At 42.5% G+C, this 14,340-nt stretch overlaps 1 protein-coding gene across 1 annotated transcript; it reads right to left on the bottom strand.

The window, feature by feature from the left end:
- Positions 1-365: 365 nt before the first annotated feature.
- LOC308311955 (sodium/potassium-transporting ATPase subunit beta-233-like) lies at positions 366-12,437 on the bottom strand. The gene is made up of 6 exons (XM_080758772.1): positions 12,153-12,437; positions 8,477-8,605; positions 4,701-4,856; positions 4,069-4,253; positions 3,481-3,564; positions 366-2,019 (listed from the first exon to the last, which is right to left on the bottom strand). Exons 1-6 carry the CDS (start codon positions 12,241-12,243, stop codon positions 1,759-1,761), a joined length of 906 nt encoding a protein of 301 aa, XP_080614898.1. The 5' UTR covers positions 12,244-12,437; the 3' UTR covers positions 366-1,758.
- Between the last annotated feature and the right edge of the window lie 1,903 nt (positions 12,438-14,340).

The following is a 14,340-nucleotide window of genomic DNA, read 5'->3' as shown; positions in this document are numbered from 1 at the left end:
TCCACGAACCACCTGTTAAAAACCCATGCTTTATCCCACTACACACCTGCTGGGTGGCAAACGGGGTGGCACTGGTTTACCAGGCTAAGGGTTCATGTGGTTAATAGCACATGGAGCTAGCACGAGGCCTTTGGTTGATAGATCAACACACGAGTTTCAAGATCACCATAAGGCTCCTTAGTATATTATTGCAATTCTGCTAGTTTCATCAGTAACATTTATGATTAGAAAGTGAAAAGAAAAATCAAGGCTTTAAAACCAGTCGAACGAATAGTATGTCATGTCAATGTGCGAGGTCAGAACCAAGTGTTCTCCCTTCTCTTACACATTTTACAAAAGGTAAATAAATAAATGCACAGGATTACTTTTCCTTTAATTTTCTTCATTTTATTTCAGTTTGTTTCTTACTGATTAAATAAATGACAAGAGTGGATGAACTCCTGAAAACTTGACTGATGTTAGACATTGACTTTTAGCACTTAACATCGACGAAAGATCCTAAAAACACGGAGGACTGCATTGATTGCTTCTGACAACAGCTTCTCCTCAACCCCTGGCCCAGTGACTTTGGTATTGTATTTATACATTACACTTTTCTGCAAAAGAAAAAAAAAAAAAAGTACAACTGCATAAATATAAAACTCTTCCACCATGTTAAATGGCTAAAAACATTCATCAAGAAAGTCACACCACAATGCCGTGATGCATCCATCAAAAAATGACAATCATTTCACTTTAGGTTTCTTTAAAAAGCAGTTTGCTAGCACCGCTGCCACTTATTAGCTTTTAAACGGACTGGACACACAAACTCTACATTCAAGAAAAGAAAAAAAAAAGAAAAGAATAGAATAAAACATAGAAATCAAAGAGGTTAAAAGCATGAAACAGTGTAATAAAAATCCCCTACCCCACATTAAGTGATTTAGAAGAGAAAAGGAAACAAAGTAAAAAAGAAAAGTTAAAACATTCTCCCGTGATTAGACTTAAAAGACGGAAAAAAAAAATAAAGTTCCCTGGAGTGCAGCCTTTTTCTCTCACAGATCAGAAGAGATCAGAACGTACCGTGTCAAAATATTTTTTTCAATCATGTATACATTAATATATATATACGTATATACACATCTGTGACTGCTGAAGCTTGCTCACATAAGAAAAACAGGTTACGACATGGCTTGGAAAAGGACGAAAACATATTTGCGACTACTGCACTGTACACTCCAAAACGTTTATACCGAAACCACACTAGGCAGCAAATCTACGGAAAGGAACAAGGAACACTGCTCGCTACACATCCGTGGTGGAATTACAATTTACAGTCATGAATGAACAATGTCCCATGGCTCGTGGAATTCTCATTTACAGTAGAATAAATATTTTTTTCTTCATTATGCTATTGCTACTCTTCCTGTAAATTACACCTAACGCTAGACAGAAGCAGAGAAGCTAGGTACTGAAAGCAGACAGACTTTTTTAAGTATCGGTCCTGCAATGAGATTTTTATATTTCCTTTTTTTTTTCTTCATTTATTCAAGACTAGTCGTGATTTAACTTAATATAGCTATCGTCTCCCTCCCCCTGCATTCGTTTTAAAACATCTCCTACGTTACGTTTCATTACCTCTTGTAATCGCATCGCGGTTAAAGGGTCACCTAGAGGAAGGCGGTGGTGGAGGAGGAGGCGGTGGAGGGAGGGGGGGAGGGGAGGGGAGGGTAGGGAGGGAGGGGGGGTACAGAGAAAGTGCTATGGTGCCGACGATGGTCATACAGTGCCGATGTGCATCTTAATGTCAAAGCGTCCCTGGTAGCGGTCCTTTTCGTTGTAGTGAATGTTGTCCCCATAGACCTTGCACTCAATGCGTATGTCCTGGTTCAAGGTGAGGTTGGTGAAATGGATGGCCACCAGCGGCTGCAGGTAGTGGGGGTGCAGCAGCTTGCCGTAGTAGGGGTAATACTGCATGGGGAAGCCGCCACCAATGCCGTAGTAGTTGATCTGTCCCACCTTCCCAGCGTCCTCCTCTCTCTGCCGGGATGCACAAAAACAATAGTTACTTTGCTTTGCCATTTAAAAAAGGTGGAATACGTACTGTAGAACAAACATTCATCAGTGTCACCCTCCATCTCACCGCTTTCTCTGGTGAGCCCTTCACTTAAACATTGTAGATGTAGACTTAAACATACATAAACATTTGCACTAGTGACATCCTGCGTTGACAGGATAAGCTGTGAATGAAGGGTTTTAACAGCCAGCCTTTATCTGGTCTTCACCAAGTCAGTCCTGACTAGCAGAAGATGATCTTGCTACTAGGTTTAAATTCACAACATACCCACTCTCAGAATAACCACAGAGAAACACCCACTCTCAGAATAGCCACACAGAAACAGTTATTACAATTGATAATTTGTCACATAACATGAATCCAATGGTTGCATTTGTTTGTGTGCTTGAGACCCGTTCCACAATGCAAACAGGGATATTTTTAAATCCGAAAAACGATTGAAGATATCTTGCCAAATGTTTAAGTTACAACCCCAAACCCCTTCCAAAAATTCAATAATAAGTTACACAGAACAAATTTAAACTACAAAAGAAAAATAGACAGTACAAACATGAAAGTTGGAATAGATAAATGGTAGCTAATTCCTGTTGCGAATCCATACAGGAATTAGCCGAAAGAAGAAGACACATGAAAGTTGGAGAAAAACGCTTTAATCATTTTATATTACATTCCTAATGTAATACAAACAGAATATATAACACTGCAATCATCTACATAAGAGAATTAAACTGTACAAGCATGCAATTGTGCAGCTCATTGTAGTCAAAATCCTTCAAACAGGCAAACTTGCCTGCTTGGCCGTTCCCGGTCCTGAAGTATTGGGCTTCGCAGCATATAAAACAACAGCTCTTGATAAAATAATTCATGCAGTAGCTATAAACAAGTAACAAAACAAACAATTCCATTTTTCTAACAGGCTCATGATGGAATAGTGTAACATGGCTTCATAATAAATAAGCATGTTCAAGGCCAATACAGAATAGTGTGTCATACTGTATCTGGGGCAATAAATGTGGTGATTGCTGTGGTGATTTATACATGCTGTGGGAATGTTTTTAGTGTGCGTGTTGCTCCGTGCACGAGTGTGCGTGTGTGTTGGACACACGAGGGATGTTTGAGCAGATGTACAACATACCGTTGTCATTATATTTGCTATCGCACCAATAATTCACAGTGAACACCAGACCCGGTGGTCTCTCTAGTCTCACTGAAGTAGTGTGTGTGTCTTATGGGGCTGGGAGGGGGCAGGTAACCCTCACCTGTTGATTGCGTTCTTTAGGCTGATTTGTTGAACGAACTCTTTCAATGGTTTAGGTCGAGCCAAATGCAGCCGGACGGATATGCAATGTATCAACATTACACACCTACTAAAAAAAGGCATACATTGTGATCCCAGCTGAAAGGAACAGGCTATACCCACATACCTTGTGTTGGCAGAAGATGGGGATGACGTTGGGCTGCACCTTGTAATGAGCGTCCTCAGGAATGGTTTCATTGTTGGAAGGAGGCTAAAAATGAAACATTTCAAGGTTAGGCCACACTCATTTCTATTCTTGGTTTTCTGCCAATTATTTACATTTTACAGAATAGGACATGGCTCTGGTACGGAATCGCATTCATTACAACCATTTATATTTTAATTCATTAATATATTTTGTTCCCGTTCTTTTTTCACCTAAACATCAATGCCATTGGTCATGATATTTGCATATAAATAGCCCCACACAGATGCAGAAATTCACACAACTTCAAAATCTTTTTTACCTTGACCTTTAAACCTGAAAAAAGTAAGTAATATATATTTTTTGTGATCATTAGAATGTCTAGAACATGTATTATTGTGAAAGATGTAAATTATTAATGTATTATTTAAAAAAGTATTATAAATGAGGAAATTATGTAAAAAAATTAAGTTTTATGCAAAGTCCTATTAGTACAAAGTAGTAGTAAGGTTGAAATCTCTTTTTTGCAAGTAGAAATATATCCGGGTCTTGCAGGGATTAAGAACTCACCTTTGGCTGGAAGTTGACAATCCTGTTGAGCTTGACAATAAAGCAGGGTTTGCCTTCCTTGAAGCCATACTCGCGGTCTTCGAGGCCTGAGCAGGGCCCCAACCAGGACCTGTAGTAACGGCAGGCCTTTCTGACGCCAATGTCAACATCCATGTCCCCCCTGTGCTTGTAGTCGCCAGGGTCCTCTGAAGGGAAGAGAAGAACGAGGTCAGAAATGGTTCATTTATGCTCAACATACAAGTAACCGCATGGCAAGCTTTCCTCTATGGGTTTTCTGAAAGCTTTCATATACTTTTAGTTTTCTTTTTGTCATATACTTTTAGTTTTCTTTTTTTAAAGGTGACATGCCCAAAATATGGATTGCCTCAAGGTTGGAAAACTGGGATACATGTAGGTTTGGTCTCACGTAGCCAGACAACTATTCCACAATCTCCGAACTCTATACAGTCTGGAACTACACCTCCCGAAATCGGAAGATGACATTTTATGTCATGTAGGGTTTTTTTACGCCACGGCAGTGAACGGGGGACGTTCAGCACCTGTGTCCGGTCACCCATCACTTTTGCGTGCCAAAATGTTAATCTGCCATGCTATTGACACACACACACACACACACACACAATTATATATACCTCCACAGTCTTCGAACTTCATCTGGTCCTTTTGCATGTCCTCATCGTACTGGGCCAGGAACGTCCTCAAGGCCTTGGCATAAGGTATGTAGGTCTCCAGATCGTTGGTGTTGAAGGAAATTTCATTTTTTTCAGAGCGTGGGGTGTGTGAAAGGCCTGCAAGTACAGTAGTCATGGGGTGGGGGGACATGGGGAGGTTGGCGCAATTAGTTTCAGCACAACACAACCAACACTGGCAGTTTTACTGTTATTATTTAAGCAAATTTGCCCTCAAGAAATGACAATGCATTCATGGTTGCAGGAGGAGGGCACTTTGGATTCTCTGATGCAGATTGAGCCCGCTTGAGCCCTCACACCCCCCTGCTAACATGACAATGGTGGTCCTAAAAAAGACCCTTACTGTATGTTCCATTTATGCTGGCACAGGCATTTGAGATGTGCAAACAGGCAATAACTCACAAATGCTCCCCCCACATCAGAAGGTCCCCACAATCCTCAACCACTTCAACCTCAGGCCCTTGCCACACGAGGACGGCTCGGGTTGTTCCCCGCGCAAGTTTATAAACGATATAAAACTTTCCTGCGTCTACATTGAGGTTATGTTAATTATGTATGCTGTATACACGAGACAAGTGAACTGCTCCGGATTCAAGGGAAAGCTGTAGTACGCATGGCCGGCCTGTAGATGGCCACCCAAAAAAAAAAAAAAAAGCTTATTCTAAGACTAAGAGTGGGCTTATATGAAAGCATTTTATGAATTATACTATTGGTATTTCACACAGGTGTTGCCAAATAACTAATCATCTTGCCAGTCAGAAGTGTTCAGTTAAATAAAACACCTGCCATCCAAACGATGCATTTAATTATCTGCTAAAAAGAGGTAGATATAATAGCTTGGATGATATTGATGGTAGTAATGCACTCGCTAGGTCCAATCCTTTTCCCCCTAAACACCAAATCTCTTTGACGAAAATAGACGATCGACAAGCTCCCATCGCATTGCACTGCGATCTACTACAGTAGATCACGATTACAAATTTAAGTTGACGTTGCGTTTGTGGCACTGAACATTGGATCACATAAATAAAGAATATACATTTCTGTTTGTTTGGTAATAAAAAAATGCTCAGAGTCAGGGCAGATAACTACAAAGAATTGACTGACATTCATTATTTGTATATTCTATGTGTGTGTGTATATATATATATATATATATATATATATATATATATATATATATATAAAATAAAATAAAACAAAAGTTAAAAAAAGTCAAATATGGAAACGAATAATTACGATATGACAAAATAATTGCTATTAGACGTAACAATTGTGGCAGGCCTACAACTATGTTCAGCGAATGCCCCCCCAGAATAGGGATGATGCTACAGGGTTTATGCAGTCAAAGTAGAATAATATATATACACAGAACACCACGCCCTGCCCCCATGAGGCAGAAACCCTGCCTTGAACCCTGCCCCATTCACAGGTCACTCAGGGTTCATAATGGTCACAGGAAACTTTAAATAAATAAAATATGTGGAGGACTTCAACATGGCTCTCTCAAGGGGGACGACGAGTGGGGACAAGTGTTTTTCTTCACCCCCATTGTCTGCTTGTCAGGTCTTTGATGTTTCCTGAAGCAAGTCACATCTGTTTAACAGACCCAAGTTACTGCGATAGTAGCGATACCCAACGAGTTGACAGCGCACAACCCACCAGCCAAGTAACCAAAGGTTTAACCACTTGGGACCCTCGCATCCCTATTCTGGGGGGGAATATTCACAGAAAATAGATGATCGCCGTATCGTTGTAGTTGTGCACTCGTAGATTATCAGTTAGTGTAGATGGACACACACACACACACACACACACACACACACACACACACACACACACACACACACACACACACACACACACACACACACACACACACACACACACACACACACACACACACACACACACACACACACACACACACACACACAGAGCTGAACCCAGTCAAATAAGCCTCAGTTTGTAGATGGTTTAGGTTGTCAACATTCAGCAGAAAGTTTGACATATGTGAAAGGGTTCAGCAAGACATATCAAACTCAAGCCGATTTCCCATCAACCAACCAATGAAGAGCAGAAGAGAACACATGACCATTCTTCGCCCTCCAACGTATTCATTGTGATCACACACACACACACACACACCCTCTGAAAAAGGGGAAGTAATTCACAAAGGCAACGTGAGGCATCATCTACAAGCCCATTAGTGAAGGGTTGTATTTTTGGCAAGATGCATAATAATCTAGCCTGCGGATTCCCATCAATTTATGCGCTCATGCAATATTCTATGAAATAATCATGACATTGACCGAACCCAAACTCTACACACTACACTTGACTGTACATTATATTAATTGATAGATTCTACATATAATTCAGAGAGCAAGTGCAGATATCAAGTGAATCAAAGCTCATAATTTTTTGTTTTTACTACTCTTAAGGCTCATACATAGTCTGGATTTTCGGTGGTTAGGTGACCACCGAACTACAACATGACGTCACGAGCCGCGGTGAAGAGCAAACCACCGCCACAGCTCCAGCCCTTCTCACCACTGAAAAACCAGACTATGAATAGGCCTTTACTCCAATCTCCGTTGGATCTACTGTAGATGTTGCATCTATGACACCTGAATGTCCTTCCAGGGATTAATAAAGGCATATTTTATCTGAACAAACAAAGCAACTAAGATTTGAAGAGACTTAAATCAAATAAAATGTCTCACACACTGACCAACCACAATATTTAGGGCACATCGGCGATAATTGGAGAGGCCTCTCGTCCGAGTGAGCCACAGACATTTGGCATTGCGATCAAAACTATTTCGGCCGCCAACACCCCATTGACCTCACAGCCATTCAAGCATCCATATCTCACACACGCGCACGCACATCTACCATTTTCGCCAAAGGTTCACCATTTATGCGCTATAGGTGGGAAACCCTTTCCAAGTTCCAAAATGGCTTCCGTGTGAGTGACTATGGTCAATTAGGTGAACGCTTTTACATAGAGTATGAGAGTTTGAATGGGAAATCAGCTAATAATCGGGGCCTCCATCTTGTGAGGGGCCTCTGTTTGTATGGACTCACTCACTCACTGTGGTCTAAACTGGTGTTCGTGCTGGTGTGAATTCCACTCCTATCTTGCTGTGCCACTGGCTTTAGACTGTTTAAGTGTGAAATTCAATAAGATTGTGTTTAACCAACCCCCTCCCTTTGCTCTTGTAAGGCAAACATACTTGTAGACGTTGGCAAAGCTTGGCCTAGAAAAAATAAAATAAACAGCCAGGGCTTGCATACATATTGTTTGCACATAATCAATTTCCTCTAGAAATAAATTGCATTTGCCACAGCCAACACTTCAGATCTTGTCGTCTCTAGCGATGATTCAATTTTTGCGGAGTCATAAACAGTGACCCCGCTATACATTACACATGGTAGCTTTCATCCGACAAGACCCTGCCTGTGGTAAAGGCATAGCAAAGTGTGCACACAGGGAAGCAGCGCTGAAACATCCAAGTCAAGATGCAGATATGGCCCACAACACCGTTACAGGTATATCATTCTAAACATCTTGGGGCCCAGTATGGAATCTTAATGGTTTGATGGAAATCAAACGAGGACTTCAGCAAACTATCGTCAGTTAAAAAGTACAAAACATTACATCAATGTCAATTGTCAAGACAAACTGTACCAGAGGCTCCGTGTGTGTTCCTTACCTGGTGGTGCGACTCTGTCTTGCCAAGTGGGTTTGTAATTGCTCAGGGTAAGCAGCAAGGCCTGGATGGTGCCGACGAATATTCCAGCCAGGCATCCATAGAAGATCAGGTAGAATATCAGAATCTTAACTGCAGAAAAAGAAACGGGGGGGGGGCGTTAAGGATGTGTCATTAACACATGGTGGTGCATGACAAAAGGAGGAGGATGCTTTGGAACCACGTAGTGCACATATCTGCAACATGCATGCATTTATGGATCTCGTTTTGCCATAGGCTCACATATGCTGAAAACCAATCCTGCTAATACCATCCCATATGAAAGCCTTTGCATTGGTTCTGTGATTTTTTGTCTGAATCGTCTTAGTATATTCACTTACTTTAGATATCAGTCGTACCACTAGGCGGAGATATGTAGATAAGTGGCTACGGTTGAATGCTGCAGTAGTGACCGATGAAGAGTTACACACTCATCCATGGCACTCACACGGCCAGTGAAGTTAAGCTAAAGTTTACACGGCATACATTCCTATTGTGCAACAAACAGCAGCATTGCTGATAAAGCACCTGCCTTGCACAATCTCTGCAGCCGCATATCTGGTTAGACAAACATGACCCAATGCCGTTCAAGTACCCCAGATTTACATGTGAAGACATAGTAAATTTGTTATCGCGCAAACTATCTGCACCCTTCAGATTGCAGTCCTACAAGACAATAAGATATCACTTTTTTTTAAGTAAGAAGTAAGTCAGAGAGGCTTATTGTCTGCGTCAGCCAGGGTGCGGAAGTCTATCCCCGTTTCGATGCGCTAGACCCCTGGGAGATGGAATGCTGAGGTGGAGCGCAACACCTACCATCAGCTCCCAGTACTTATCGCACGACATGAAGCCGTGCCACTGCTGCCCATACGCTGAGCTGGCGGTGCCCGGGATTGAACCCATGAGTCTGACCTTGCAGTCGAAAGGCGAGTGCTCTACCGACTGAGCTACCCGGACACACATGACTTTTTAATCCATCTAATTACTTTCCGTTAGTTTAACCACTTAAGCCCCGTTATAGGCTACTTCATCATACCTGCCATGCCTTCAGATTACCTGAATATGAAAGACACAAGCCAGTGCTTTCTTGTATTGAACTGTACTTTCCTGTGCTCCCCCCCCTGCAAACTGTTAATAACGTATTCAATGTGTAAAAATAGCAGAAATAGCAGTTCGACAAGCTCACAATATGTCGCAAGCTTGATGATCTGCGATCTATTTTTTAACAATTCGAAAATGCCAAGTCTATTCATGACATGCCCAAAATAGGGACCCCAGTTTGAGAGCGTTTAAATCATCATGTCAGTTAAAACAGTCAATGAATATTTTGCCACGAGTAGGCCTACCTACATCTCGGTACCACAGGTGGAAAAAACTCATTTAAAAATGAACCGACCAAAATCATGCTCACCATCAAAGCAGTAAGCACCAACATTATTGCCAGCCTAGCAATAATGCACCTGTACAAATGCCATGTAAAGCCATACTGCATGGTCATTTCTATTAATTAAGCCAGGTAGAGTAAAGTAGTGCCGAAGTCTCCTTGACATGAAGTGAGCTGGCAACTGGCCAGTCCAGGCTTAAGGATCATTTACAGGCAAAATGGATGCAAACAGTGGGGCTTGTGTGTCTCCACCATGGAGGGGGGTAACTACAGAGCTAGCTTTCACATTCAAATCATCCAACAGTGGCAGCCATTGTTTTTTTTCACCTTTGCAGGGATGAGACAGTGAAAACGTGCACCCGAAACGATAACCACATCCGTGTATCCAGGGCACTGTCATTAAAAAAAAAACCCTCTAAGCTACGTTTTACACCACTTGACATAATATTCTGTATAGACTTCAAGTTACAGCAAGCATCCGACGTCAGATGCACAGCAATCGAGCTATACCGTATGCACAGGGCAATGTCAAAGGGTCATATCTATGCACAGCAGTAACTTTCATAGGACGATTTATCCTTTAGGACATGGGAGTAGTCAGATGCAAGGCTAAATTATTAAATAAATACAGAATGTTTCGCTTTTAATGGACACAATGTGGATCTGCCGTGCCCAATGTCATGCTAATAACTTCCCCGGCTGTGAGTGCCATTATGATTATAAATGAATTATTTGCTTTCCAGATGACATTACAATTGTTTGCCATCCTGTATCCATCCTGTTCCAATTAAATTACAATAAAAAAGATAAATGGATTCAGGTGATAGGTCTACACTAAAACCAAGTCTGAAAACTGAGTGAAATTCAGCCGGGGCAAACCGGTCTAGGCCACTACTGCAGAGTAGGCTACCTGTCCTCTGGGCACCAGTGCGCACATCATTGCGCATGGCATGACTTGGCAATGAACGCATCAGCGTTTTTCATGCTGACCTCGGAAGGACAAAAGTTCCACACAAGTTTGACTGACTCTAGGCATTTTCAAGTCGCAATCATTCCCTTGTTAATTAATACACCCATATAACCATTCGATTTGGACTCTATAAAATCGCTTTCAGAGCATGCATTGTCATTACAGTGACACTGCCCAAAATGCCTGCGTGTGTTTCTGTGTGACTTTGGGACGTGGAAAGGAGGCCTGCCTGGCTGGATGGATGGATGGCATCGGTGGAGGAAACCAGAGAAATGCTATAGCCTATATAGAAGTTAATCAATTCTGCAGCACTGACATTTGATCACAGCAGAGAAACCAAAGAAGACACACAGACAAGAAGCTCTCTCTCTCTCCCTCTCTCTCTCCATTTCCAAGCAAGCAGGGCCCCCAAATCACCTTGACTCACCTTGGACTTTGATGCATTTTTAACCCTTTGATTGCGCCACCCCGCCATCATCATGTGATTTGAAACGGACAAACTTTGTTACACAGCATCATTTTAAACTGCCTAGCATCTTAACAACGGTCCATACATTACGAAACACATCATGTCCTCTCCTCTCTGTGCATGCATGCGTGCGTGCGTGCCGCAGTTCATCAGCACCCCCCCCCCCCATGCATGCGCACAGTCTATGCAAGCTGAATTTACAATCACTAGACAGACACGCACAACCCTTTTTCAACGATGACCTTGGCTGTTACATCACTGTTTGTTTAAAAAAAAACAATAGATAATACAGTATACAAAAAAACACACCAGTCATTTCATTTAACTGTGCGATCAAGAAAAGCTACGTCGTGGTTCCAAGGGCATGCAGAGAGGCTGCAAGTGACATTATATAAAACAACGGATCAATGTGTCATATACGTGAGACCCCACCGGTGACAAATCATCATGTGCAATCAATGTGAAAACATCCTACCCCCCCCCCCCCACACACACACACACACACACACACACACACACGCACACAGTCCACGATCAAACATATCACGAAATGCAGCAAAGTCAAATCAAACAGGTGGCTCAGTCTCGCCTCTCGGAATGAAACAAGAGGAGGCGCGCTCTCTTCATCTCAAACATGCGTGCTTTCTTCCTCCAGCTATTATTATTATTATCATCATCATGATTATTTAATTGTGAACGTACCAGCGCATCCCCACCAGCCAGCACCGCAAACTCCCTCCGTTCGTTACGTGGTTTTTAAATTCCCACTTGTCTTTTTTTTAACCTTTAAACCTTTTTTAGAACCAGCAATACTTACACCAACTTGAACCGGTGCGTCCAAGGAACTCTCCTCTCTCAGAATTCCAGATAAAACCCTTCCATCCTCCATCGTCGTCTTTTGAAGGCATTTTTTATTTTAATTGGTTAAGCTAAATTAGTCTTATTATTAAATTATTCCCCTTCAGAGGTGTTTTCCTTCTTTTTTCTCGGGTCCCTCTCCCTCGGCTCTTTCGGTGTGGTTTTTCAGCAGCCCAGTAACCGAAAAGAGCAAAGCACTCCCAACCGAGATGTACCTTACACCAAACCAGCCTGAGCCGATGCAAAACGCTCCAATATATATGATGCTGTTCCTCCTCGCGACTCCGCCCCCCGAAAAGAAACCAACTCCCATTAAAGCGCTCCTTTAGGGGGAAAGAAGCCGATCTACAAGCCTACAATTCGATCTACAACCCAAGCGACACGGGCTTGTAGATCGACTTATTGGAAAATATCGGGGCTTCGGTTACCTAGTGGGAGGGAGGGGCGGAGATGTTCTGACCAATCACAAAGCGAGCCGCTTCTCTGCGTCAACCTTAGGTCAACTTTAATAATTGTGAAAAACCCGAATGGTTCCCATAGCCCGGAGAGATAAGCCGGGCACGCCGTGATTGGTTATTTCTTTGCCGAGCAACCGTTGACACTACAGGCTACACTACAGCATTGTGAAAGCCTAAAGAAAAAAACGAAAGAGGAAAAAAACAAACGAATTATTATTATTATTAGTGAAGAGCCTACCGTAGTTACTATAGGTATACTACGGTATGTGTACACCCTACACCGGTAATGACAATTAATTAGGCTATTTCAGTCCTATTTTAACTTGAGTCAGACAGTGCACACAAGTCTTTCACCCCCCATCTCCTCTCTTCCTTTCTCTCTCCCCCGGGACCCTCCTGTGAATGTGTGTGTGTGTGTGTGTGTGTGTGTGTGTGTGTGTGTGTGTGTGTGTGTGTGTGTGTGTGTGTGTGTGTGTGTGTATTATAATAAGCCTAACATTATTAAAACTTGTAATACAACTGACAACTGTCATCAATTGGACAACGGTTGAACTGGCTGAGGCTGACAGAGCAACCATAACTGACAGCAAGCCCTTCGGGCTATGGGATGCAGACTGCACCTTGAAGGAGAGATTGGCTTCGCTCATGACATCACTGCACCCTTGGGCCATTCTCTCTCTCTCTCTGTGTGTGTGTGTGTGTGTGTGTGTGTGTGTGTGTGTGTGTGTGTGCGCGCGCGCTCGTGCGCGTGCGTGAGTGTGTGCACGCGCTTAGGGGACAATATTTCTACAACAAACACAGTCTGAGAGTACTGCCCACAGCAGTAATGTGTAATGTAGATTGAAATCTTGCTAGATGGTGTTAACCCTAACTATCCCTGCAGGTGTAGGCTAGGCTACTCCCTTTGACTCGGCAGCCTGTCCTGGATGTTGTATCCGGACACAAAAACAAATCCAGTGCAATCAGAGGCACTAAAGGTTATTATATAGATATACCTGCCGCAGGGCCGGTTCTAGGCATAGGCGAACCAAGCGGTCGCTTGGGGCCTCAACCACTGAGGGGGCCTCGTCACAGGGAGAAGATTATTATTTTTTTAACAAGATACCATTAAACCAGTTTAACCCTACACCAAATCTCTTGATGATCTAGTAGATCTGTTATTTTTGGAAAACCTTCCGGCCAGAATAGAGATGCTAGGGTTCAAGTGGTTAATGTAGCAGAGATTTGTCAGATCCTCAGTAGTAACTCTGAGGACCCCCTAGGGGTCCCGGACCCTATGTTGAAGACCAATACTGTGTATACCCATAACATTGATTGTCAAACCTTTTACATGTCAAGGACCCCAGATTAATATTATTTGGCTTTTGGCCAAGACCTCTATCTGAAAATATTTGGTGCCACTGACCCCCTGAGCCCAGAATAAATTATCCTTAAAGGTTTCATGACATTAATTCTCATTTATCTTTATTTTATTTGAGGTTTTATGACCTCAATTACACCCCAAAAACCTGAACTTTGAACATTCAGTGGATTTTCTGTGGTCTGGGGTTTTCTCTGTGTTCTGAAGCCTTTTGAGCCACAATGAAAACAAGCTGGCTGGGGGGACTTACTGGAACCCCCTCCCTAAGGGTCCCCGGACCAATGCGGACCATTCACTGCTGCCTGTAGAACAGGGGGCAAAACTGTTGG

Source organism: Protomyctophum bolini (assembly GCF_963924005.1).
Source record: "Protomyctophum bolini genome assembly, chromosome: 24".
NCBI lineage: Eukaryota > Metazoa > Chordata > Actinopteri > Myctophiformes > Myctophidae > Protomyctophum > Protomyctophum bolini.
Note: the sequence above shows the minus strand (reverse complement) of the source record. Positions and strands in the feature narration are given on the sequence as shown.